The following is a 27,815-nucleotide window of genomic DNA, read 5'->3' on the forward strand; positions in this document are numbered from 1 at the left end:
ATCTATCTATCTATCTATCTATCTATCTATCTATCTATCTATCTATCTATCTATCATCTATCTATCCCAGTTTATTTATGCATCCTCCCTCAAATCCTCTATGTTATTTATCTTCTTTGGGTCTGTACCTCATAGTATGCTTCTCCTGTACTCTATAGCTATAATCCATGCCTGGCCCAACCAGAGACCCAACCTATCAGAGACTGCCAACTCCTGACACTTTGAATAATACTCTGCTAAGTTTGCAGACAGGAGCCTGATAAGAGTTGTACTTTGAGAGGCTTACCCAACAGTGCCTCAAAACAAATGCTGAGATTCACAGCCAAATATTGGGCAGTGAGTAGGGAGTCTTGTGGAAAAGTGGGCAGAAAGAGAAGAGGACCTGGAGATGACAGGAGCTCCACAGGAAGACCAACAGAGCCAACTAACTAGGGCCCAGAGGGCTGAGACTGAAACATCAACCGACGACCATGCAGGAACTGGACCTAGACCCCGTAGATGTAGCAGATGATCAGCTTAGGCTTCATGTGGGTCCTCTAGGAAGAAAAGTGAGGACTGCATCAGATAGTCACTCACTTGTCAGCTTTTTGATAACTTTCTTCTGGCACGACTGCCTTGCCAGGCCACAGAGGAAGATAACATGACTAGTCCTGATGAAACTTGATGAGCTGGGATGGAAAAGGGGAGGGGGAAAGGGGAGTGGAAAGGAGGGAGAATGGGAATGGGAGGGAAGGAGGAATGGGGCTACAACAAGGATATAAAGTGAATTTAACAAAAATAAATAAAATAAATCAACTTATAAAATGAAACCTTTTAAAACACTGAAGAAATAAATCAAAGAGGACACCAGAGGATAATGAGAATCTCATGCAAATGGATGGGTTAGCATTAATAGTGTGAAAATGGTAATCCTACCAAAAGCTATCTCCCGATTCAGTGAAATGTTCATCAAAGTTTTGATGTAATTCTCCACAGAAATTGAAAGAAAAATTTAAAAATTCACATGAAAACACAAAGGGCTCTTGTTATCCAAACAGTCCTGAACAAGAGAAACTCTGCTGGATGAATCACCATTTTTAATTTCAATTTATACTACAAAACTATAGTAGTAAAAACAGCACAAAAACAGATAACTTGATTGATTGAATAGAATCAAGGCCCCAAGTATTATAAGTCCATGTACCTTATATTCACCTGGTATTGACAAAGATGGCAAAAATATACACTGGAGGAAAGAGCATCTTTAACAGAAATGTGGTTATCTATCTACATGTAGAAGAATACAACGTGATCCCTCTCTCCTACCATGCCCTTCCCAAATCAATTACAAATGGGTCAAAAATCATAATGCTAGACCTGAAGCTTCTAGAAGAGTGGGATACAGGCTCAAGTAAGAACTTTCAGAATAAGACCCTAGTTGTCCAGGAAATAAGATCAACAAGTGCAGCTTCCTGCAATTAAAAAAGCTTCCATACTGTGAAGGGATCTCTTAAGTGATTGAAAAGGCAGCCTATAGTATACAGGCTTTCACTGAGAGGAAAAGTACTGGCCAGCTATAGATCTGATAGAGGATTCGTGTCTCTAATGTAGAAAGAACTCAGTAAGCTAAACATCCATAAAACAACCCAGTTAAGCAGTATGATATGGAACTGAGCAGAGGGTTCTCAGAAGAAGAAATAAAGATAGCCAGGCAGTAATTTTAAAGTGTCCACATCCTTAGCCATTAAGAAATTACAGGTAAAAACTACTTTGAGGTTCCATTGTACTAGAGTCAGAATAGCTAAGAGTTAGAACACAAAAGAAAGCAAATGCTGGCAAAGATGTAAGGGAAAGGGGACCTTCATGCACTGTTGGTCGGCATGGAAACAACCTAGATACCATAAACTGATGAATGAACAATGAAAATATGCTACCTACATACAAGAGAATTTTATTCAGATGAGAAGAAAAAGTTAAATGATGAAAATTTCAGATAAATGGACAAGATTGGGAAACATACTGAGTGAGGTAACCAAGACTGAAGAAAACAGATGTGGCATGTTCTCAGGCACATGTGGATCCTAAATCTAAATCCTTTATATTTTTACATTTAATTTGGAGTACATACAGAAGCCAGCAAACTAGAAAGCAGCCATGGAGAGGAAGGGGAAGAACAGATCCCAAGGAAGCAGGAGATAGTATGGCTCAGGTGATGTAACAGGATTAGAATAATGGGGGAAACGGTTTAAGGAGGGAGGCAAGGGCAGAGAAAGGGTGAGGAGAGGAAACTAACACCAAGGATGTTTGAAAAAGCCATATGGAAACCTACTATTTCACAAGCTTCCTAAATATCTATCTATCCAGAGATATGAAGAGAGATGGAAAGAGTCATAAAAATAATATAATTAGAGTTATTTTATCTAAGGGATAATGCTTCTCCCAGAAGGCAGAGATTGCCAGATAAAAAGCCCAATGCCAGGTGTATGATACCTTCCCTCAAGCTGTTTATTAAGGGTGTCCTGGAGACCCCACACACAATACACTTGATTGCCATTGTTCTTAATTTCCCACTAAAACTTTTCTTTCTTGTTTTGTTTTGTTGTTGGTTTTGTTTTGTTTTCGTTTTTGAGACAGGGTTTCTCTGTGTAAACTTGGCTTTCCTGGACTTGCTTTGTTGACCAGGCTGGCCTCGAACTCACAGAGACCTGCCTGCTTCTGTCTTCCAAGTGCTGGGATTACAGGTGTGTGCCACCCACACCCAGCTTACCACTAGAACTTGATAGTAAGAGCCTATTGCTGAAGACACTATATACTTTGTTCACAATACATGGAGATCAAGTTAGTAATAACCAGGAAGTTCCTTCTTCCTGGGTAAGATGTTCTTCAGGCTGCTGATGGTGAAAGGTCATCAACATCTTTACCAGCTATGAACCCTGTGGGCTACAATAATGATCAATATGGCAAGGCACGCCTATGGGTGAGTTTAAGGTCTGCTTCACAAGAAAATGCATATCTGGTACTGGCCGAGAACCCATGGTTGGGAGTTCTACTGTTTGCTAAACAGACAAGTTACTAAATTACCCTTTAAATACCCATAGATTTGTGCAGCATTTAGACCACAACAAAGAAATTTATTGTGCAGTGGTGGCAGTTAATGCAGAAACACACAACTGATCAAAGTGCAGAAAACAGGGGTCTATGGAGTGATCAGCTACAAATGGGATATCTGTAGTATAGGCCCTCCAAGTTTCAGGAAGAGGAGGCAGAAAGAGAAGGAGCAAAAGTGTGTCTTCTGGTCATGACGGATGCATTCATAAACTCACAGCATGTCTGGTTGACTGAATAAGACCAGTACAAGATGAAGACAGTCAACATTCCAACATGAGTGGGAAGGGGCTCATGAGCCCTCACTCCTAGCTGAGTAGCTCTTGACAGTTGATAGCTCGGAGAGGGAAACTTGGTTTCCCTTAGAGCTCTGGCCCTCTGGTAGGTTAGTCATGCTGTAGTACCCCAGGCCCCATTAGTTTAAGGCAGCACAAAATGAATTCTGTGGGTCATTAACAAAAAAGAGAGGATGTAAAGCTGGTGTGTGTGGGGTAGTAGCTCTGAGAAATAGAGGATTAATATGATCAAAATACATTGTATAAATGTATGGAATTCTTAAAAAATGAATAAAACATTTTAAAATAGTCTCTCAACTAATAAGGTACTAAGTAACACAGAAAAAAAAAACACAACTTCACACACTCTTGCTTTGATTCACACCTTATGGCACTGTTCTTCTAGTTTTCTAAATAATTTTCTACCTCCAGAGAAGCCCTTGAAGACTTCCTCACATCAGGAATGAAAGCTTGTGAACTATGAGTCCTGGGCTTCAGTACCCAGTCTTTTCTAAATGAGATTTCTCCAGCAGTACAGCAATCCACCCACTTTCCCTCAGTCAACACTCCTCTGTAAAACTCAGTAGCACTAAATGAAAGTGTTATCATCCAGCCATAGGTAACTCTCTCAGTGACAAAAAATAAATATCAGAGCCTTTTCGAAAGAAAGCTTCTAGCTCCCACAATGTACAAGAATGATTTGCCCCTATCTTCTTAGTACACAGTACATACTGAATCAATTACATCTATACAACTATTTTCAACCCCTTACTAATTCCTTAGGTAACCATTTTCTATTAATCTTTAGGATGCAGCATGTTCTATGAAACAGAGTTAATATTCCACAGATGTGACAGAGAGAGAGAGAGAGAGAGAAACTAGTGCTGGAAATAAGGATCACTGAAAGGGTATGGAGTTAGCACACAGGAGGGCCTGAGTTCAGTGCAGAGACCAGAGAGAAAGATGGAGATAGAGAGGATTAGATTACCAAAGATACACCAGAAAATTACTTAACACCATTCTGTTGGTCAGTCTTTAATATCTCATTTGTATATAAACTTCTTGGATGATGACACAAATTTCCCACATGAGAAAAGTATTCCTTATTACATTAACAAGTACAATGGAATTTCAGTTATCATAATACCATATCATGGAAGAACATATAATAACTATACAAATGACTGCTTCCTCTTGAGGTTGAGAGAGACTTTGCTATTTTATATCCCCGTGGAATGACACCGTGGGGTCAGAAAGTGCAAAGGTTTTTGCAGGACTTGTTTCTCACGCACCCTAAGAAGTACAAAGTTTCTAAGAAAGGCATTCTTGCTCAATATTAAAGCGTTCTTGTCACAGCCTACTTCAATACAAGAAACGTCTACTTTTTTATGTTCTTTGTATGTCCAGGGTCTGTGTTTTATGTACATTCAGAACACTGTTGCTTTCAAGCCACTATCACTGTGAGTAAGTTTCCTCTGGAGAAAAAAAAAAATAACAGCTTCCATTTATCAAGTCACCATGATATGCTGAGAACACAGCACAAATGAGGCCAAAGAGATTATGTGGTATGCCTATATTCACATTTAGGGACTGATCTGGGACACCGAGCAAGCAAACATGATCCCAAAGCCATGCCACTTCCTCTCCAACACACTGGTTTTTTTGGGGTGCAGCTCGAAAAGCCGTGAATTCTGAAGGGCTGCAGAGGGCAAGCGAGAAGATCAAGAGTTTCAAGAAGGCACAAGCAACACCACAGTGCTGAACATGCAACCCTTTTCCCAGCTGTTACCACGCCAAGGCAAGCCTCCAGCTTTTATCTGTGAAAAGCTAAAGTACAAAGAAACCAGAGTACACAGTATGACGCCCACTCTGAAATCCCCTCCAGTGTTTTTCTAAAGGATTTACACTCCCAGAATGTAGCCTCACTGATTAAAATTTCACAGACTTGTGAGCAAAAGGCTATTTTTAAATCTTGCGAAGATGGCTTTATTAGTCACTTCCTTGAAGGACAGGGCCACAGAGAAGGTTACAAATCTACAAGGAAGCGCTCTTAGTCTTAAAGCAGTAGTGATTCTTTCTACAGTTGGTCCCGGTTCTTCTTTTGGAGCTCTTCAACTGTTAGCAAAATGACAGTTGGCATGACTTACCAGTGAATTCACAGTAAATGGCTGCTCCATGCTGTCCTGTCTGCAAAGGCAAGGTACCCACTCTTTCTTCTCAATCACTTCATCTGTTTCAAAGACACAGAGCAAAGCTGAGGTTACTCCATGAGAACTTAAGTCTCCATTCATAAGCTCCAAGTTCAAAAGAATGTGAGCACTTTGGAACATGTACCCAACTAGAGTGCCTAAAGAGACTATGGAGGTCTTCTCTAAAAGAAAAAAGGCAAAACCATGGATGGTTAGGGGTTTTTGAAATGGATCTTTAAAGGTAGAAGGATGCAGAGAATTAATGTTTGGTGAGCTGAGCATATAAAGCTGCTGTATGCTGGTTTATTTAGAATCCCATGCTAGGCCATATATAAAGCGGGCTTACTGTCTTCAACAAGAAGGAAGAATATAGTTGTTGCTAGCAAGAATGCTGAGGCCACTGGCTCTTCACTGAGAGCCAGGCTGGGTTTAAGCAGTCTTCAAGCTGCATTTTGCAGAAGCATGAGACAGCTTTGTGCGTCCCGTCATTGTGAATCACAGTTTGTGGAGTCCCCTCCCTCCCCTTGAGAATGGGACAAGCCTGTTCTGTTCTAGTGGGTCTGCCTGTGGGACATGATAAGTGAATAATCGTTCCCACAATTATGTTCCATCATATGTCAAAGATGAGGATGTATTGCAGATACATTAAAGCCCCTTAAGCACTTGGTATCAAGTTAATTAAAAGATAGGGTGCCATGAGATCTTCACCAGAGGAAGTGAGACTTTGAACATCTTTTTTTGAGATCCAGATGCCAAATGTTCTGCAGCTGCAAGAAAGCTAGTTCTGCCCAAAACCACAAGAACTTCAAATAGGAGTCACAGCTGAGCCCCTACCCATCAAGACCCAATTTACAGTTCCCTAGTCTGTCCTGACTAGCTCAACAGCTTGACTGCAGCCTTAAGATACCAATCAGAGAATCTAGGTAAGCTATGCTCAGACACATGCCCCACGAAACAATGAGATGAGTTCAGACTCTCTTTAATCATTAAGTTCAAGAAAACAGACATGGTAGCAATAGAAAAACAGCCATCTATGTGACTACAAGTAAGTTATTCTGTTGGGGCATCCGAAAAATGGAGAAGTAATAGTGCCAATGATGGTTGTAGCAAGAATTAAATGTGTTAGCAGATAAACTACAAAGAATCCATAGCCAATATTCTATAAATGTTAAAATTTACTAGAATCTTTATGTTTGTGGTTGAGGAAACTAGGTTTCAAAGGTGTTATGGGAATATACCCAAATTCAAATCTTAACAATTGCTAGCCCTTCCTTTGTACAACAGTGGAGGTCAACCTCTCTTTCCATCCTTATGCAGCAGGAAATCTATTAGACTCATTATATCTAGAGTAAACATTAGAATGAAATAGTAGTCTTCTAGAAGTACTCTGACCTTGAAGAAATCGTTATAGAAAACAGTGATTTCTGTTATCTATAGAGTGGTTTTCTGAAGGAGCTTTATAGTCTTTGCACAACCTAGGTCACAGACAGTACTGCCACACCTGAAATGTCTATTGAAAACAGGACTAACGTTTCAGGGACGTGATATTCCACAAAATATATAAGTTAGATTAGGGGTCTTGGTATGAGGACCTTGTTTTACACAAGGAACAACTTCTGTGAACAATTAATAAATTTGCTTTTGTGTGGCTTTTCATGATGCAGTCCACAGAGGCTGTAATATCCTGCTTCCAGCAAGGCCTTCATCCTTGAGTGACTCTCTTTCTTTGACTGTCCAGCAGAACGCCGATGTCTTTACTTTCCACCATTAGCGGGTCATCTTCTTTACACCCTACCAGCTACTTTGGTAACTTTAGATATTCATCTTCTCACTTCGGAAACTGTGGGAGGCAATAGTTATTTTTTTAATTATTTTTATTTTTATTAATTACAGTTTATTCACTTTGTATCCCCCCTGTACCTCCCTTCCTCCTCTCCTCCCAATCCCACCCTCCCTCTTCCCTACCCGTGTCCCTCTCCCAGTCCACTGAGAAGGGAGGTTCTCCTCTCCTTCCCTCTGATCCTAGTCTATCAGGTCTCATCAGGAGTGGCTGCATTGTCTTCTTTTGAGGCCTGGTAAGGCTGCTCCCCCCTTAGGGGGAGGTAATCAAAGAGCAGGCCAATCAGTTCCTGTTAGAGACAGTCCCTGTCCCCATTACTATGGAGACCACTTGGATACTGAACTGCCATAGGGTACCTCTGTGCAGGGGTTCCAGGCCATACTAGACATATAATATAGGATAAACATACTAAAATCTGTACACCTAAGGAAGCTAATCAGGAAGGAGGACTTTGGCTAAGATGCTCAATCTCTATTCAGAAAGGCAAAGAGGATGGACATCGGAGGAGGGAGAAAACAGGAAACAGGATGGGAGCCTGCCATAGAGGGCCTCTGAAAAGCTCTACCCTGCAGGGTATCAAGGCAGATGCTGAGACTCATAGCCAAACTTTGGCCAGAGTACAGGGAATCTTATGAAAGAAGTGAAAGACAGAAACACCTGGAGAGGACAGGAGCTCCACAAGGACAGAGACAGATCCTAAAAGTCTGGACACAGGGGTGTCTGAGACTGATGATCCAGGCAATATTCTTTTAAGCTGTAACGTTGTACGATTTCACAAGGCTCCAATCAGATCAATCAATGCTTCTCCATATTTTCTTTCATCAGAAACCCTTCAAAGAAAATGACTCTGCCTCCCCTCTTGTCTCCCTCTAACTCCGGAGTAAATGTTGAGCTGTATGCCTGAGTCACAAAAGTCGTCCAGGAAAGAGAGTGCTTTGGAGAGCAGCAGGCAACTCTCACACATGGGAATTGCTATTTCTCTGTTCTCAGACCAAAAAAAAAAAAAAAAAAAAAAAAAATTAAAGAGTTGAAGAGACTCCCTGCTTGATGTCTGCACTGATGGGGTAGACACTGTAGGATTCAGGAGTTCAAAGTCAGTTTCAGCTACAAAAAGAGTGGAGTTCAGCAACATAGAAAATTGAAGGCCAGCCTTGGCTATGTGAGACCCTGACCCTGTCTCAAACATCAAAAAGAAGAGGGTGAAAGGAGAGTTAAAGAAAGAGCTAGAACAATGTCCATGGGTGAGGGAGGATGCACAGGATCAAAGAAACACTAGCCAGTCATCTGGGTTCTTTGAAGGAATTATTTCTGTAGAGGTAGAAGCAGGACGTCAGAATTTCTGTGCAATGCCATTCTGAGTGACACATCAAGTTCTAGTTCAGCCTGGGACTCATGAAACTATGTTTTTATTAATTAATTAAAATACAGAGTCCTAGAACTCATCCACAAGGATCCTAGGCCCAGGAAGGGGCATTTTAGAACAAAGCCCAGGGATTTTCATATAAGAGCTTCCAAAGATACTTTGAAAAGAACTGCCCTTTCTGCACCTGGGAATTGGTCATGCAGGATACTTAGTTGCAGGCAAAGACCCCAGCTCTTGAATTCAGAGAATAGAGAGATCATGTATTTCCAGGAAGGCCAGCAAAATTCGAGGCTTCCTGGGCTCACACAGTGCATTTCCAGGAACAGCACCCTAAAGCTCACAGAAGTCTCCACAGACCAAAACACCATCCTGCTGTCTCTGTTACAGCACAAACAGAGGTGTCTCCAGCCTCCTCTAAGACAGACTCTGGCAAGGAATTATTGCCAGGCGTCTACAGCTTCCTCTGCCAGAGACCCTTGCAAGGAATCGTTGCCCTGGAAACCGTGTGCAGTTGCTTGGGGGTTTCTATGTGTCTGTAGTTTCCATATCACAGCATAAAATATAGATGTCCATCATCTACGCCTAGATAACGTGCCTGCAGCCTGGCCGTAAAGACGGTTGAACATGGACCTATTGAACTTGTACCTATTCAGCATTTCACATTTCTGTAGTTCATATATATCCATATATGGCTACGCCAAATTAGAAACAATGTGTTCAAGGTGGCTGGCCAGACACAGCAGCAAGTGTTCAAAACAAAAGATTTCTTTGCAGTAAGTTTCTGTTTGTATAAAATATTTTGTTCATATATCTTAAATACCAGAACTAATTAGCTTGAAGCAGTTAAAATAATTACTCTGAGTGTTCACACACAAATGTGTTATTCAGTAGTAGAAACCAAGTCCTCGCAAATATAAGATGAAAGGAGTTCACAGACTGGTTGACCTATTTTTTCAAGTGTTAATTGATAGCACTCTTCCTATATGAATCCTTGCATTTTAAAGTTCCCAGTTCTGGGCCTTACAACTGCTACATAATCACAGTAATCTAGGTTGGTGGTTCTCAGAGTATAGATCAGGTATCTGGAAATGCTTTCACATGGTGTTAGAGGGCAGTATTATTTTATGATACTATTACAGCATCTGCTTTCTGGTACATGCATGCATGAGCACTGAAGGGACCAGTGTTGGCTCAAGACACCCCAAGACAAAGTTCTTAGAGAAAAAAGATTTATTTACCCCAGAGGGACAAAAGGCAGGGAATAAAAGACAAGGACAGGAGAGAGAAAAGGATATTTGTCCCGGGGAACAAAGGATTGCCCCTACACAGAGAGGACACAGACATGGCACATAGGAAAATGGCAGTTTATAAAGGTAAAAGGGGAAACCCCATGTCAGGATGAGTTGATTAACTTTAATTGGGCCTGTTAATTAAGGTGGCCAAAGGGGGGGGTTGATTGTTGGACTTTAATACTTTGATAGCTGGACATTGTAGTTCAGCCTCAGGATGAGGAAGTGGCCAATAAGGGCATAGACCTTGGGGGCTAACTTTAGGAATGTAATCTAATGGTTCTTAGCAAGGCAGAGGGAATGGGGGAGAAGGCCTGCCTGCTGGAGGCGTGTTTGCCATGCTCAGGCTGGCTGTCGTCCCCTCAAGCTCCTACGTGAGAGTATGAGTGAATGTGCACCGGTGCCAGCGTGTGCGCAGGCCGTAGGTTGATGTCAGCTGTTCGAGACATGATCTCTCCCTGAATATGAAGCTCACTAGCCAGGTACCTAGCCAGCAAGCGCCAGGGCTCCTTCTGCCATCACCTCCCCAGGGCTAGGGCTAGACACAAACCCTTCCTGGCCCAGCTTTTATGTGGGTGCTGAAGATCTGACCCCAGTCCTCAAGCTTTCTTGGCAAGCACTTTATCAATGAAGCCATCTCCAAGCTCCATTATTGTTGTTGTTGATAATGGAGTTCATTAGGATAAAGTACTCTTAATCCCAGCACTCGGGGAGGCAGAGGCAGTTAGATCTTTGTGAGTTCCAGCCCAGGCTGGGCTACAAAGCGAGTCCAGGACAGTCAAGGATACAGAGAAATCCTGTCTTGAAAAGTTAAAACAAAAAATCTTATAACTATTTTCAATAGTATTTTAGAGAGCAAAAAGTTTAAGCACTGCTTTTCCAAGATAACCAAGCAAAGAAACAATGTAAAATCTCATCCTATTATACCAGTGCAATCAAAAATATATCAAGCCACAAGAATCCAAAACAGGAAATATGAATGGCAAGGTCAACTTTCATTTGTGCTACTGGAATCTTGCTGAAATAATGAGAGAATTTAAATGAGTAAGAGAAGCTCAGCTTTACAGAACTGAGGCCTACAAGTACAAATACAGCAGGCTGGTGAATAGCCTACAATGACATTCTCCTTCTGATATAAAAATGTCGTCACTTTCAGTAGACACAGAGCACCTAACTCAGACCCACATTTTCTACCTTTGTGGCTATGTCACCAAATTACGCACCACAGAATGTGGGCAGGAGGGAGGTCTAGATCCTGAAAGGGAATGGCAGGAATGACTGAGAACTATACGAGATTGTCTTGGGCCTGGGTTTGCATGACTCAGGGACTTAAGGCACTAGAAATTCAGTGGTCACCTAAAGTCAGCCTGACAGAGTGATGCTCAAGCTGACAGTCTCACTCTAGTGAAGACTAAAGATGTGGAGGTTGCAGGAGAAAGCAAAGCATTGACAATTCTCTTAGCTAAGAGAAATAAATAAAAAGTGAGGAATTGAGGCAAAGTGAAACTCCGAAGAACAGGAGTGGAGCTGCAAGAAAAAGGAAAAAAATTAAAACTGTTTTGTCTAGAGGGGTTCTACCATATTCATCATAGGAAACTGGACAAAGACTGAGGTTATTTTTGTTGAGATTAGTTAGCAGTTGGAGCTGTTCACAGGTTTAGCTGATTTTAATTTAACATCTGTCTGTGTTCTGGTCCAATTGGGAGATGGTCACATTCTGTTCATGTGTTGTCCATCTCAGGAACACACACACACACACACACACACACACACACACACACACACACACTGCAGTCTATCTGTGACTTCCGCTTTGTCAGCTGTTGACCTTGACTGTCTGCTAGCTGTTGGATCTGGCTGATTTTGTCACCATTGACCTTGCAGGTGGTACAGGCTGTTGCTAGTCTGTGCTCTTTGTTCTCACATTTATGTGGCCAGCATGTAGTGTCATCATGGAGCTATATCGGTCCTGCACATGTTCCACAAGGAAGGGTGCTGCAAAGGAGGCAAAGCTAGCTGGCTGTTGCTGGCTCAGAGCCCACCCTTCCTCTTATCTGGCCACCTTGGTGACATGATGCCCAGCTGCAAGCTCTTCAGTGTCTCCGCTCTAATGTTCCCACCCAAACTGTTTTAACCTCAGCACATCTGTTCTCACCCTGACATTTGTGATAACATGTAGTTTTTAACTGTTTTCTCTTATTACCTATTCTCAGAAGAATGTGTATGATGGTGCTCCACCAGTCCCTCCCCCTCTTGCCAGCTGAAGTCATGTAAAGGTGAGATGCATCGTAGGGATGAACCATGGAAAAACAGGAAAAAAAAAAAGAAGAGCATCTTAGTTTGCTCATGCTTAGACGACTTAGAGAGATGCAGGTTTCTTGTTGACTGCTCTGTGTGTGTGATTGTTTAAGGAGCCTGCCTTTGCCTTTCTTTCCCTGGCCTCAACACCTGGCTGGTTGTCCTCTACCTTTCCTCTATCTCCCCTTAGCTCTGCCCCAAAACTGGCTTCTTTTAGAATCAACATCATACAACCTGTCGGATCTACAGTGAGCAACAGCCCTGAAAGCCTCCTTTAGCAGTCATATATTTGGTTGTTTACAGTAAACTTTAACTTTTCAGTCAGTTATCACCATTTAAAACTAGTTAGATTTTTATATGAAAATTGTAGTTTCCGTTTCTTGAGTTTGTGTGTGTGTGTATATGTGTGTGTGTCTATGATATAAGCATCTGTGCCTGTTCATGTGTGTTCATGTATGTGTACAAAGCAGAAGTCAGTCCTCTCTGTTCTCTGACTTATTTCTGAAAAGGTCTTTCACTGAACCTGAAGCTTGCGGATTCAGTGAGACAAGCTGACAAGGGCTGTGCCTGTCTCTGTTCTCCACAGATAGAATTGCAAGCAAGCATGCACCACCATACTCAGCATTTATTCGTATGCTAGGGATACTAATTCATGGGTTCACACTTGAGTGGCAAGCTCTTTAACAACCAAGCCATCTCTCCAGCCCCAGATTGCCAGTTATCAGAGATTCTGGCACCAGGGAGCGTAAGGCCCCATTGTTCCATCTGTGGACTGGGAACTGAGAAATAGAAGCAAGGTTCTGATGAGGAAATCAAAGCTGTTTTTGTTTACTTATTGCCCAACAGGAGAGAAGGCAAACAACTTTAAGTGCTAAGAGAATAAGCGAATGGTACAACTTTTACTTAATAGGAGGGCTGGCTTGAGACTGTCTGTTCCAGCTCTTCAATCTTCAGCAGCTAACATGGGCAAGACAGGTTGAAAATAACAAGAGCTAAAGATAAATAACTGCAATTCGGAGAATCAGAAATATCCTGAAGCAGAATGTCAGAAGCAAGCCAGAAGTATTGCATGTCATGCAAGAAGAAAATACAATTATTTGTTCAAAGGAAAGGTCCAATGTGCCAACAAGCACACATTGTAAACAACCTTAAACTCATCTAAGTGGGAGGTAAATGTGGTTCTAACATCTCCTTGCTAGAGTACGGTGCCCTTCCAGGTCCACAACCTCATTCACAAATGTCCTGGCTGCACTGTTCTCACACTTGTAGCTGTTTGAGAACATCCATCAGAAATGTTTGATTTAGTCTCAGCCTGCTCCTTAACCCCAGGCCCAGTTCACTCTACATTCTTCAGAGATGATAACATCTGAATTACAGCTAAGAGGCTGTATTTAACCTGTAAGGTGCCTGTCATGAGTTTTTACCTTCTTGTGTTTATCCCTAACCCCTTTCCTAATGTAATCATTTTCCTCTTACACTGACTTTTACAGAGGTGTAGGGGGCCTCAGCGTCTCCTGATCCCGACATACAGGGCTTGGGAACATGGCTGCCAGAGTGCATGTGATCACAGTGAGCGCAAAGAAGCTAACTGCTTTCCCAGGGGATCAGTTGAGAGCAGCTCAGTGATGGAGGTGAACAGCCATCTACAGGGGGGGTCTATGTCCTCACCCACAAACGATCTCCAAGCAACAGTCCCCACACAGTGCTGGAAACAGTCAACCTCTCTTTGAATCACCACCATCAGCCCCCTGCCAATTATTTCCTAACTCATTTGCCCCCAAAGACTGTGGAGGACACTGTGGTTCTGATTTTAAAACAGAGAGCAAATAATGGCAAGAACAGACAGGAGGAAACATCTGGCTGGCATTTTATGACTTCTTAGGTGTTTTTTTCTCTCCTTCCCCACTTTTTCTCCACCCTCCTCTCCCCGCTTCTGAAGGGCCAGGGATGTTCAGAATCTAGGGCTTCACATGCTGCAAAAGTACTGCACAACTAAGCTACATTCAGGCCAACTTTGTGCAGCCTTTGTTTTTCAATGTTAACTTAATTAATTTTCCTTTCTTAAAAATATGCTTTTTAAGCTGGGCGGTGGTGGCATGTCCTAGCACTGAAAAGGCAGAGACCAGGCATATCTCTGTGAGTTAGAGGCCAGCCTGGCCAACAGATTAAGTTCCAGGACAGCCAGGGCTACAAAGAGAAACCTTGTCTCGAACATATCAAAAAAAAAAAAAAAAAAAAAAAAAAAAAAAAAAAAAAAAAAAAAGCCCCCAAGCAAGCAAACAAACAAATAGAAAAGAAACCCAACTAACCAACTAAACAGCAACAGCAACAAACCTAAAACAAAATAACAACAACAGCAAAAACCACTTTTTTTTTTCCCCAGGGAGAGGTACTTAAGCTCAGAATTCTGACCCACTTTCATCCATAAGAGCAGTCTTTTCCAGAATACAGAAAGGAATCTATCAGACAGTGAGCACTCTCCTTAGAGGCTTCACACTCAGGAAAGAGCTGGGGTCATCTTTACCCAGTTGTGTCCTTTTTTCCTGGAGTGCCATGGTGACCCGGATAAGCAGGTGAGGTGCTGTCAGGTTAGAGGACAGACCAACCAGCTCATGCCATCTGCATAAGGCGTAGTTATCACTGGCCAAACCCACAACCTTTCTTATCCCCACTGGGTGAGAGTTCGTTCTCCAGGAAGAACAGGGTGTAATTTCCTTAATTGGAGAAACAAAAGGGAAATTATTGTATACAAGGCCTTGAGCTACAATGATCTAATCAGATTTAGATAAATCAAGAGGGCTGCTCCCACACCTTCAAGGATAGAAGCACAAAGGAGGACCTCCTGAGTCATATTCCTAAAGAAAGGGACCTGCTGTAGGGGGGAAATTAGCAAAATGCGGCCCCTCTATTCATTCGGAAAGATTCTAAGAACAGAATACTCTGGTTGTTTAAACTACTTATCTATGTTTAAACTACTTATGAGAAGTGTGCCATGACCTTATCTACGCCAAAATATGGGTAAGATAGAGACAGAGCATGTACAACTCAAACTTGCCAATTAATAATTGAATGTTAAAATTCTCTAAAGTTGTTAAGACTTAGAAGTTCCAAAAAAGAACACATTTCCCAGAGATAAAAGAAAGCTCTGGGGAAATGAAAGTATGTGAATGGAAACGAAGAGACGGGGCCACGAGAAGCAGCTTCTACTGAGGATTTTTGGTTTATTTTATTTTATTTTTCTCTATCTGATAACCACTACACATATGGGAATGTCTACTGGGGGCCAGGTTTCTGTCTCACCGCTGCCACTTTGTCGTGTGTAAACAGTCTATGACAGAGGTGTTCGAAGTTGACTGGGGGCACTACACAGGGGCTATCAAACACGCCACTCTCGAGGAGAGTTCATCTTCTCATATATTTACTTATTTTATTTTGATGTGTATGAGTGTGTGTATGTGTACCATGTGAGTGGCCAGTGCCTGAAGGGGGTCACCAGATGCTGGGAACCTCTACGTGGGTGCTAGGAGCCAATCCCAGGTCCTCTGCAGTATGTGTCCTTAACTGCTGAGTTAACACAATACTGATGATGATGAAGATAACGACAAGTTTGTAAGATTAAGCTATTTCTGAAGGAAACAGTTCTGACATATATTACTTCTTCCTTGTTGGAAAACGCAAACATTAGTAGTTTTGGGTTTTGTTGTTGTTTTTTGTTTGTTTGTTTGTTTGTTTTGACATTTCGTTTTCATTTCTAAGTATCTGCTGGAAGCAACGCTTCTTCGTTCTTTTCTGCTTGATTCCTTTGACTGTTGGTGGACTTAAAAGACCTTGTAACTTCTCAATGAAAGCATCAACTTCAGTCCTTCCTCTCTTTTAACCTGTTTTATATTTCTTAATGTTTTACAAAACATAGCCTCAGTATAGATTTGGAGCAAGCATTCATCTATGAACGAGCTACAAGGCGATGATTCTAAATGTACCTCATGAATTCATCATTATTCTTATTACTATTGTTTATGTATTTATTTTACTCAAAGTGTACTCTTTTATGTCTTTCCCTCTATTGCAGTGGTTCTCAAACTTCCTAATGATGCAAACACTTAATACACTTCTTCATGTTGTGGTGACCCCTAACCATAAAATTATTTTTGTTGATACTTCATAACTGTAGTTTTGCTGCTGTTATGAATTTTAGTATCTGATACACAGGATATCTGATATATGACCCCTGTGAAAGGGTTGCCATCTGCAGGTTGAGAACTTGCTCTCCTGTCTCCCAGGTAAGAGCCAGCTGGGCTTGTAGGGGAGGTGCTAATAAATTACTATTTGTTTCCTTTAACATAACAAGCAATAGCGACACAGCTGCCAGGATGATAATAGCTACGGTTGTACAAACTTCCCTTCCCTAATGCAATCATGCATCAACATACATGATCTCAGACAGCAGTGAAAAGAGAGCCTGCTCAGATAACAGGCACATGAGTTTACACACTAGACCTGTAACCCAGTCAGAACTTTTGAGTTCAAATTCCAAGCTATCATAGAGTGAGGCAATGCTTGACAAACATACAGCACAACGCTCACTAACAGTCTCTCCACAGCATGCCGGGGAAAATGAAAGCTTCTTAGGAGAGGCAATAAAATTGAGCAATGATGGCGGAAGGAAGCAAGACTAGGAGCTTAGAGTTCAGGCATAGTCCTACAGTGGGCCCAGTAATTCATTAACCTTTGAGAGTTAAAAGTGAAATCCAGAGGAGGTTCAAATCCAGGGACCTCAGACAGGAACGACAGAATTGACTGTAGAAATGGGGCTTCAGTCTAGCATCGCAATATATGATTCATAATCTCCATGCCCAAGACATAAAATGGGCATTCACTCACATTTTTTTTCCTTAGGCAGAATGATTTAGTGTCTGTGCCTGGCCACCTGTTACATGTAAATAAAAGAATATGAATGCACAATTATTCTAGCAGGACTTGGCTCAATTCAAAGTACCCACTACCTTTTAAGATAAATTCTAAATTTTGTGGTACTCAAAAGACATTTAATAAACTTATAAACTGACTTCCTAGCAGAAAAGCAACATTGTTATCTTGAATAGGAAGGGATTCTGGGCTTTTTAAATAAAATAAGTCAATTACTGTGCAACATAAAATATTTGGCAAATAAATTTAAGGTGTTGAGAAGATACTTAGATTCCAAACACATTTTTCTAATCATAAATTCCAGATGATAATTTTGCTTTCCTGCTGGTAAATCTTTTTTAAAAATCCAGAAACTATTCACTTCAAATTTAAGATGCTAATTTCTACTGTATATTGTAATATGCCTCCCTTCATTCCAGATTGCTTTTTAAAAAATACTATTCAAGTGTACTTAGGTCAGTGAACCCATTTTTAAATGATATAATACTTACCAGAAAAATTATGAAACTCTGAGATCAAGGGGACCAGTCCTTAGCCATGAATACTTTTATTTAATTTTCATAAATTTCCTAGAGAGAGTTCTCCAGCCAATGCTGTTAATCTGACATTACTGTTTGAAAGCAAACAAAACGAAACAGAAGGCATCTGCCCACTGCTCCTCCAACTTGGCACTGTTCGGCGTGCGCCTGTGAGCAATTGCGTTTATGTTTGGTTTTGCAGAAGATGGGTTCTTCAGTCAGGGCCGTGGCCGAAAACCACAAGAGACTGTCAAATGAATACGACTATAGGGTGGCAGGGGGCGGGGTACCGAGGACGCAGACAGGGTTACCCACCTGCCCTTTGGTGGCACTCTCGAGTAATACAGCAAACACTCAGCAAGAGGTTCTTGTGCCAATGGAGTGCTTAAAAAAATGCTAGTCCTGTTATCTCTCTGTCCCTGGGTTCCTTTCCTGCAGGTGGCATCTCTCTAATGCTGTTGTAATTTTTCTTCTGAACATAGTTCCTGGACTACCTGGACTGTAGTAACATGGTGGAAGAGGGAGATGCTGGCAACAATAAGCAAATTTTTAAGTGCCAAATGAATCAGAATGTCTGGGAAAGTGCCCTTGGCAGCTCTCTCAATGTTACTCTTCTCTCTCTCTCTCTCAAATGCAGCAGTCCAAGATATGTTTATTTACATCAAAACTTCAGACTCTGCATCAAGTAAAATTCCTTTAAGATAATAAAAATGTCGGGCCTTTGCTCAGCTGACATTTCTTTAGAACATACTTATGGTTTCTGTGAAATAGAGCTGCTTCTCTTCTTCCTCACCCCTTATTTCGCATCCCCCAAACAGATTTTCCATCTTTGCACTTGGCATCCAGCTGTGGTTTCTCACTCAGTATTGGCCAAGGATAAATATATTTTTCCTACAAATGCTGTGTGCTGTTCCAACACCCATTCATGTTTAAAGTCTTGGAGAGATCAGGAATACAAGGCACATATCTAAACATAGTAAAGGCAATATACAGCAAGACTATAGCCAATATCAAACTCAATGGAGAGAAACTTAAATCAATCCCACTGAAATCAGGGACAAGACAAGGCTGCCCACTCTCTCCCTACCTCTTCAACATAGTACTTGAAGTCCTAGCCAGAGCAATAAGACAACTAAAGGAGATCAAGGGGATACAGATCGGAAAGGAAGAGGTCAAAGTGTCACTATTCATAGATGATATGATAGTATATATGAGCGACCCCAAAAATTCAACCAGAGAACTCCTCCAGCTGATAAACACCTTCAGCAAAGTGGCAGGATACAAAATCAACTCAAAAAAATCAGAAGCCCTCCTGTATACCAAAGACAAAAGGGCCGAGAAAGAAATTAGGGAAACAACACCCTTCACAATAGCCACTAATCACATAAAGTACCTTGGGGTGACACTAACCAAAGACCTGTTTGAGAAAAACTTCAAGTCTCTGAAGAAAGAAATTGAAGAAGATCTCAGAAGATGGAAAGATCTCCCGTGCTCATGGATTGGTAGGATTAACATTGTGAAAATGGCCATCCTGCCAAAAGCAATCTACAGATTCAATGCAATTCCCATCAAAATACCAACTCAATTCTTTACAGACCTTGAAAAAAAGATTCTCAGCTTCATATGGAGAAACAAAAAACCCAGAATCTCCAAAACAATCCTGTACAACAACAGATCATCTGGAGGTATCTCCATCCCCGATCTCAAGTTGTACTACAGAGCAATAGTCATAAAAACTGCATGGTATTGGCATAAAAACAGAAAGGAGGATCAATGGAACCACATAGAAGACCCAGAAATAAACCCACACACCTATGAATACTCGATTTTTGACAAAGAAGCCAAAACCATTCAATGGAAAAAAAGACAGCATCTTCAACAAATGGTGCTGGTCCAACTGGATGTCCACATGCAGAAAAATGAAAATAGATCCATATCTATCACCCTGCACAAAACTAAAGTCCAAGTGGATCAAAGACCTCAACATAAAACCAGATACTCTAAATCTGTTAGAAGAAAAAGTGGAGAACAGCCTAGAACTCATTGGCACAGGAGACAACTTCCTGAACAGAACACCAACAGCACAGGCTCTAAGAGCAACAATCAATAAATGGGACCTCATGAACCTGAAAAGCTTCTGTAAAGCAAAGGACACTGTCATCAAAACAAAACGACTGCCTACAGATTGGGAAAGAATCTTTACTAACCCTTTATCTGACAGAGGACTAATATCGAGTATATACAAAGAACTAAAGAAGCTGAAAAGCAGCAAACCAAGTAATCCACTTAAAAAATGGGGAACAGAGCTAAACAGAGAATTCTCTGTAGAGGAATATCGAATGGCAGAGAAACACTTAAAGAAATGCTCATCCTCATTAGCCATCAGGGAAATGCAAATCAAAACGACCCTGAGATATCACCTTACACCCATCAGAATGGCCAAGATGAAAAACTCAAGGGACAACACATGCTGGAGAGATTGTGGAGAAAGGGGAACCCTCCTCCACTGCTGGTGGGAATGTAAACTGGTACAACCACTCTGGAAATCTATCTGGCGCTTTCTAAGACAATTAGGAATAGTGCTTCCACAAGACCCAGCTATACCACTGCTAGGTATATACCCAAAGTTTGCTCAAGTACACAAAAGGGATATTTGCTCAACCATGTTTATAGCAGCTTTATTTGTAATAGCCAGAACCTGGAAACAACCCAGATGTCCATCAACGGAGGAATGGGTACAGAAATTGTGGTATTTTTACACAATGGAATACTACTCAGCAATCAAAAAGGAGGAAATCATGAAATTTGCAGGCAAATGGTGGGATCTAGAAAAGATCATCCTGAGTGAAATATCCCAGAAGGAGAAAGACAAACATGGTATATACTCACTTATATAGACCTATAAGATATGATAAACATAATGAAATCTGTACACCTAAAAATGATAATCAAGAGAGCGGACATGGGGTAAGATGATCAATCCTCGTTTAGAAACATAGATGGGATGTGCATTGAACGTATGACAGGAGTCTACTGAGCGCATTGGAAAGACTCTAACTAGCAGTGTTTTCAAAGCAAAGAGTCATGACCAAACCTTTGGCAGAGTACAGGGAATCATAAGAAAGAAGGGGAGTTAGTCTGATGAGGAAAGGATAGGAGCTCCACAAGGACCAAATATATCTGGGCACAGGGTCTTTTCTGAGACTGACATGCAACCAAGGACCATGTATTGATATAACCTAGAACCTCTGCTCAGATGTAGCCTGTGGTAGCTCAGTAACCAATTGGTTTCCCATAGTGAGGGGAACAAGGACTATTTCTAACAGGAACTCAATGACTGGCTCTTTGACCTCCCCACCCCCCAAGGGAGGAGCAGTCCTGTTAGGCCACAGAGGAGAGCTTTGCAGCCAGTCCTGAAGATACCTGATAAAACAGGATCAGATGAATGGGGAGGAGGTCCCCCCTATGGGTGGACTTGGAAAGGGGCAGGGTGGAGATGAGGGAGGGAGGGAGGGCGGGAGGGCCTGGGAGGGAATGAGGGATCGGGACACGGCTGGGATACAGAGTTAATAAAATGTAACTGATAATAAATAAATAAATAAATAAATAAATAAATAAATAAATAAATAAATAAATAAATAAACAAACAAATAAATAAAAATAAGTGTCAAAGATTAGACAGCAGTACTATAACTTCTGTGACTATGAACATTACAGACGCAGTGTAAAAACTGCAAAGAAATTCTGTAGACTACTACAGTTTTTTGGCAACTTGCAAGTATTTTTAAATGAAACATTTTAAATTCTTTCATTAATTCTTTGAGAGTTTTATTTTTTCTTCTTCATTATTATTATTATTTCTTACAATTTATTCACTTTGTATCCCAGTTTTAACCCCCTCCCTCATCTTCTCCCAGTTCCACCCTCACCCCCTTCCTTATCCCCCTTCCCTAGTCCACTGATAGGGTAAGTCCTCTTCCCCTACTCTCTGACCCTAGCCTATCAGGTTTCATCAGGACTGCCTGGATCCTCTTCTTCTGTGGGCTGGCTAGGTCGCCCCACCAAGGAGAAGTGATCAAGGAGCAGGCAGAGACTGTCTCTTCTCTTACTAGGGAATCCACATGGAGACTGAGCAGTCTATGGGCTACACATGGGCAGGAGTTCTATGTCCTTTCTATGCATGGTCTTTGGTTGACGCATCAGTCTCTGAGCCCAGTTTTTTGTTTGTTTGTTTGTTTGTTTGTTTGTTTTTGGCTTTGTTGCTCTTTTTATGGGGCTCCTTTGGGTCCTTCTATCTCCCCCTTCTTCCATAAAACTCTTAGTGCTCTCCAAGTTTGGCTGTGAGTCTCAGCATCTGCTTCCATCCCCTGCTGAGTGGAGTCTTTTAGAGGAGATCTGTGGTTCTCCTGTTTTCTCTCTTCTGCTGCTTCCAGTGTCTATCCTGTTTTCCCTCTGAATGACAGTTAAGCATCTTCCGTAGGGTCCTCCTTGTTGTTTAGCTTCTTTAGGGCTGGAGAGATGGCTCAGCCATTAAAGGATAGGCTCACAGCCAAAAATATGAGAATTTTATATAATATGTTCTGATTATATTCACCACTTAAAAGTCCTTCTCCACTTTCATCACCCAACTTTAAGTCACAATTTACATCCCTTTTGAGTTCAGTTTGCGTGACCCTACTTACTACTCTTAGGAGTGGGGCCTGGAGTATGGTTGACCTACCAGAGGTCAAATCAATACAGAAAGCTGGCTCACCCTCCCCCAGCAGCTGTCAAATGCCAATAGCTCTTCAGTTAGTGCTGGGATTTCATGGCCACTAATGTTCTACCATGCTGAGATTTCTGGCTTCAGTCTGAACTAAAATGAAGTATTTTTAAAGTGTTTAAATAGTATCTTTGAAAGTCAGCAAGCGATACACTAACAGAGTAAAATAGCAGCTGCATCATTTGCAGTCCCTGTAATGGCCATTACCACTGCGGAGATGAAGCCTTTGCAAATCAGTAGTAAAGAGACAAACTTGAATAAAGATGAGCGAGTAACACCAACCAGCTTTTAGATGAATAGTTACAGCCACAGGCAAAGTGAAAAAAAAAGTGTTTAAGCTCACTAGTAATTAAAACAAAACAAAACAAACAAACAAACAAAAAAAAAACACCTGAATTTCAACACAGGGTCATTACTGAAGTGTTTAGCCAGAAGGTTCCAGGTACAGGTGTTAGATCTCTGGCACCAGGAAAACAAACCTCGAATTTGACGTAGTAATTTGATTTACTTGACTGATAAATTCACATAACTCATCATATGATTCTAAAGAACATATGTTCCTGTTGACCAAGCACTTATAACTTGAAAATTATTACTCAGAGTCCTTACCTAAATAAACACACATACACTGCAGAATATATATAATGTTTTAAAAATGTTACAAATTTCAAAAAAAAAAAGTCATCAGAAGAAAATCATTTAAAAGAATCTGACAGATGGAACCATTAAAAAAGACTTAAAATGTTTGCACACTTTCTGTAAAATTGTCCCAAGTTAGAGCACGTAGTGAAAATAGCAAGAAGAGAAAGCACTCCAGGAAAGACATCATGCTTGTAGTATGCATAACTATTTACCTTCTACTGGCATTGGGAATTAAAACATCTGGTACACAGGTGAATTTTTTTCCCAAATGTTTCCTCAATGATGAGAACACAGGAAACTTTCAATCCATTTTCTGTATCATTTGCTATGTGCATGCATCATTTTATGACTGGAAAGTTCTGTATTTTCTAAGCTTATAAGTTTTAAGTGGGTTGTTTAAGACTTGACTTCTTGGCTAGTCAATTTCTTTATGTGCAACTAGATGAGCAAGCAGGGTGATACTGGTGTTACACATTATGGCATCCAATTGCTGGAATGAGCAATTTCCTGGTGGCTGACATTTGTGAATACAGAGATGGAGAACCCTACTGCAAAATCTTTAAAGATGGCCCTACGAAATTCAGAGCCAAGTCCTGACCCATGTTCCTGTCTGCCTTTATGGCAACAAGCCTGTATTTTGCTCAACTGATTCCTGTGTTTCTAGAAAAAAATACTATGTCGTTCAAGTTGAAGGATACATTTATTTGTATCACATTTAATCCATCCTTTGTTCAAAATTGTCTAGTTTTATCTACTAGACCTAGAGAAGATTTAAGTGCCTTGGCTATGTCTTGAGGGACCTCTTGGTGTGACCCTCCCCTCTCTCAAGCATTATTAGACTGTTTTACACTGCTTACTACATCTTCTGCAGCCTTCCTTTGATCAAACCTATCTCCAAACACTGGGCATTCAAAAGAACATTTGACATTATCTCTACAAGCTCCTGGTAACACGGAGGGTTTCCGAAGACAACACAACCTCCCCACCCCCCCCACCCCAATCAGGTATTGCCAAGAACATGAAAGGCACCACACGATTCCATTCTAAGAACTCCAAGGCAGCCCTGAGGGTTGTATTAGGGATTATGATTATGTGAAAATGTATATGTAAATCAGAAGGAATTCATGCTCCAAAATAAAAACAGAAGTATCTGGATATGAAATTAGACTTTGCTGTTAGTTATGTTTCTCTAAGTGTGTCTTACTAAATACTTGCATCCAAATCTCTTGCAGAGACTTTTAGACAGGGGCTGCCAGGCTCCACCCCGACCTTCTGAAAGAGAATCTATGCAGGTAGCATGGAAGGCACTTTTTGGACTAACTTTACCTTTTCTAAGTTATGCAATACTTGACAATATCATGCTTGACAAAAGACATGGGACTATAGATGTCATTAGAACATGACATTCAGTTATATTTCTTTTGACATTTACATTTTGATTTCTTTTACTCCTTGGAAAAGCAAAGCTTCATATCTACCTGATTCCAAATTAATTTTAGTTTTCTTTATATGCTTGAGTTTTGCATCGATTCAGTGAGCAGTTTTCCTGTGCCCTTGAACAGAAACACCCACACAAGAAGCACCCATTCAAGGCCTTAAATCCCATGCCAGCTCTTGGTGCCACTCTTTTATTGTTAGAGAAAAATTTTATGGGACAATTTAGAAAAAAAAAAAAAAAAACCTTTGAGGACAAAATGGATAGGAAAAAGAACCAGAGTCAATCCACTTTCAAACTGAAGCATGACCTCATGAACAATTAAGATTTATTTAGGTTTTTTTTTTTTCTGCCTCAGGAATGCACAGCAATGATGTTAAGGGATACAGTTTTGGTGGTAAGGCACAGAACCATAACCTGTCCAGGAAAAATGAGATCATGGGATCAGTAGACAAGAGCAACTCAACCAAAATCCTATTACTAAAAGTAGTTTTCCTTCTGCTTTTAATTAGAGGTGCATGGCTGATTACTGCTCAGCCATTTGATCTTGAGATATAGTGTTCAAAAGAGGACCCATACCAGGGCTTCTTTTTGAACATAGGCAAATGCAAAACAGGAAGTCAGTACACATGAAGTCAGAAAGGGTTAAAATGAGTCATTTTGACCTCCTGCTTCCAAATTAACCCAATGAATCACTAAGTCAAATCACCGAGTGACTGATCCGTGATGGTTCACTTAAAGTTATCTCTTATAGGAACATTTGCCAAATTTCTGGCTCAACTGAGATGCCGTCAAAGCATTAGTTATAGCAAATCTTTAAAAACCAAAGCACCAGAATTCACCATGTCTCAAATTCTGCCATCTGTAGTGAAGCTAAAACTCAAGAGACTGAAGAGTTTCTTTAAGAAGGCATGAAATTTTGGTTAAATAAAGACATGGCCAAATCAAAGGTTACAGGTGATATTTAAAATGTCTTCAAGAAAATAATCCATTGTTTATCGAAAAGCTTTATCCAAGGCCAGGAAAAACTCTGACCTGCTGTAGTGAGGCACAGTGTCAGGACTGGTGTGTATAGCTCTGCGATCAAGTGTGTGTTTAAACACGGGTGTCCCTGAGTTAACTGCCAGCCCTAAAATAAAAAACAAGCTGAAGGTTTCTCAATGTTATTTGTTTACAAGAACAACACTTACAACGTTTATGTAATGTTGTGAAAGTGCTTAAACCAGTGATGGCAGACTAGGTCCACCTAGAAAAGATCTAAAGGCGCTGATATTTCCACTCTCCACCATCATGGGAATCTCAACACCAATAATTAAAATCTGGGCTCTGAGAACTTGATGCAGTTACTTGAAGAAGCCAAAGAACAACTACAATTTACTTTGCCTCTATTCTCCAGGACACTCTGCACAAACTAAATAAAAACAGAAATATAATCATTAATGAGTCATGCTTGCAGAATGGAAGCTTATGAGATTCTGGACCATGGAGAGATGTAGATGGCACAGAGGTCTGTAGTAGTAACTTTCATTCTCCTGAAATAATCATCTTCTCAGCTTACTGCCTCTGTCTGCTAACCTGGAAACGTCTAGCCTCTTTAAAATCTACTCTAGGCCTAGAATGTTTTAGCCTCTGAGACTTTGCTGAATAAGCTCACCTTTTCTAGTTCTTTCTGAACTCTGGCTGGCTGCTTCAACTCAGCTGTTCTGGCTCAAACTCCTCTCTAAGCTTACTGATTCAATCTGGCTTCCCTCTCTCTTGGCCTCTGACTGAATTGCTTTGCTTGGCCTCAAACTAACTCTAGAAATCTTTTCTAATCTTCTGCCTTTTTCTCATTCTCTGGCTCGTTCTGTCTTTACCTTTGTCTAGCTTGCCCTCTCTCCAACCTGTCTCTGTAAAACTCTTCAGGTATAACTGCCTTTGAATTCTGTGAATCGCACTGCCACAAGCTCATCTCCCCTGCGCTGCCTCTCAACTAATTGACTCAACCAAACAGCCTGAACAGCACTCACTAGAACTCAGATATCTGTATGCCTCTGTCTCCTGAGGGCTGGGATTAAATGTGTACCATTGTGCCTGGACCTAAGCTTTTCTTTACCTGAAATTTTTTCTATATCAGGCTGGTCTTGAACTCAGAGATCTGCTTGTCTCTCTCTCCTGGGATTGAAGGTGTGTCTGTATTCCAGCTGGACACCCAGACCTAAAAGGTCTTTGGATGTGATCTCCTGCCAGAACAGTCATGTTATGAATTAAAATTCCTCTACAGAGATCCTTGGAATAGTGACAGCCAACACTGGACTCAGGACCTGCTGCACTCCTTAAAAAGGCATATCCTCCCTATCTCAAGTACAGTCACTGAGTGTGAAGGTAGATACATCTATTGTGCATTTCAACTAAACAGGGCAGAAAAGTAAAAAAGAACTCATTTTAAATTAAACATGAAAACACAAATTAGAACCAGTATGAGGGCACAGTTGAAAAATGTACTTGCTACTACATCTACTGACTTAAGTTTGATCCCCAAGAACTACAATGTAAAAGAAGAGAACAATGTCCTGAAAGTTATTTTTTAATCTCCATATATGGACTCGAGGCCAGCATACATACATACATATGTACACACACACACACACACACACACAGACATACACATATATATATATATAATTTAGAAAGAATTCTAATATATATTATACATGCATATATAATTTAAAATATATGTATTAGAAGAATTCTTTTAAATTTATGTTATTCTTCTGACCTATATTATATTCCAACTGCAGTTTAGCCTCCCTTCCCCCATGTCTCCACCTCTAGCACTTCCTCTCCCTCCCCCCCTCAAGACCTACCTCCTTCCCTCAGAGAAGAGCAGGCCTCTCAGGGACATCAACCAAACACTAAAACAAGCTATTACATCAAGGCTCGACCAGGCAACCCAGTAGGAGAAGAACGGTCCCACAGGAGGCAAAAAATTCAGGGACAGCCCCCATTCCCACTGTTAGGATTTCACAAGAACACCAAGCTACTCAGCCATAACATATATATAGAGAGAGGACCTAGCTTAGACCCCAACAGGCCTTCTGATGACTGCAACTTCCCATGAATCCTGGTCAGTTGATTCTGTGGGCCACGTTCTCATGGTATGTCCCTGACCCCTTTGGTTCCTCCTATCCTTCCTCCCTCTCCTCCACAGGACT

General features: G+C 41.0%; 1 protein-coding gene across 2 annotated transcripts in view; it reads right to left on the reverse strand.

Moving 5' to 3' along the window:
• Positions 1–27,815, reverse strand: part of Stambpl1 (STAM binding protein like 1) — a 50,388-nt gene that overhangs the window by 16,881 nt on the left and 5,692 nt on the right. For both annotated transcript variants that reach the window (XM_055613905.1, XM_055613904.1), the window contains one exon: positions 5,507–5,589. In XM_055613905.1, the coding sequence (XP_055469880.1) occupies positions 5,507–5,536 (30 nt within the window). In that variant the 5' untranslated portion in view covers positions 5,537–5,589. The remainder of the gene's footprint in view (positions 1–5,506; positions 5,590–27,815) is intronic.

The sequence above is a fragment of the Psammomys obesus genome, unplaced genomic scaffold, assembly GCF_907164565.1.
Source record: "Psammomys obesus unplaced genomic scaffold, mPsaObe1.curated_primary_1811, whole genome shotgun sequence".
Classification (NCBI taxonomy): domain Eukaryota; kingdom Metazoa; phylum Chordata; class Mammalia; order Rodentia; family Muridae; genus Psammomys; species Psammomys obesus.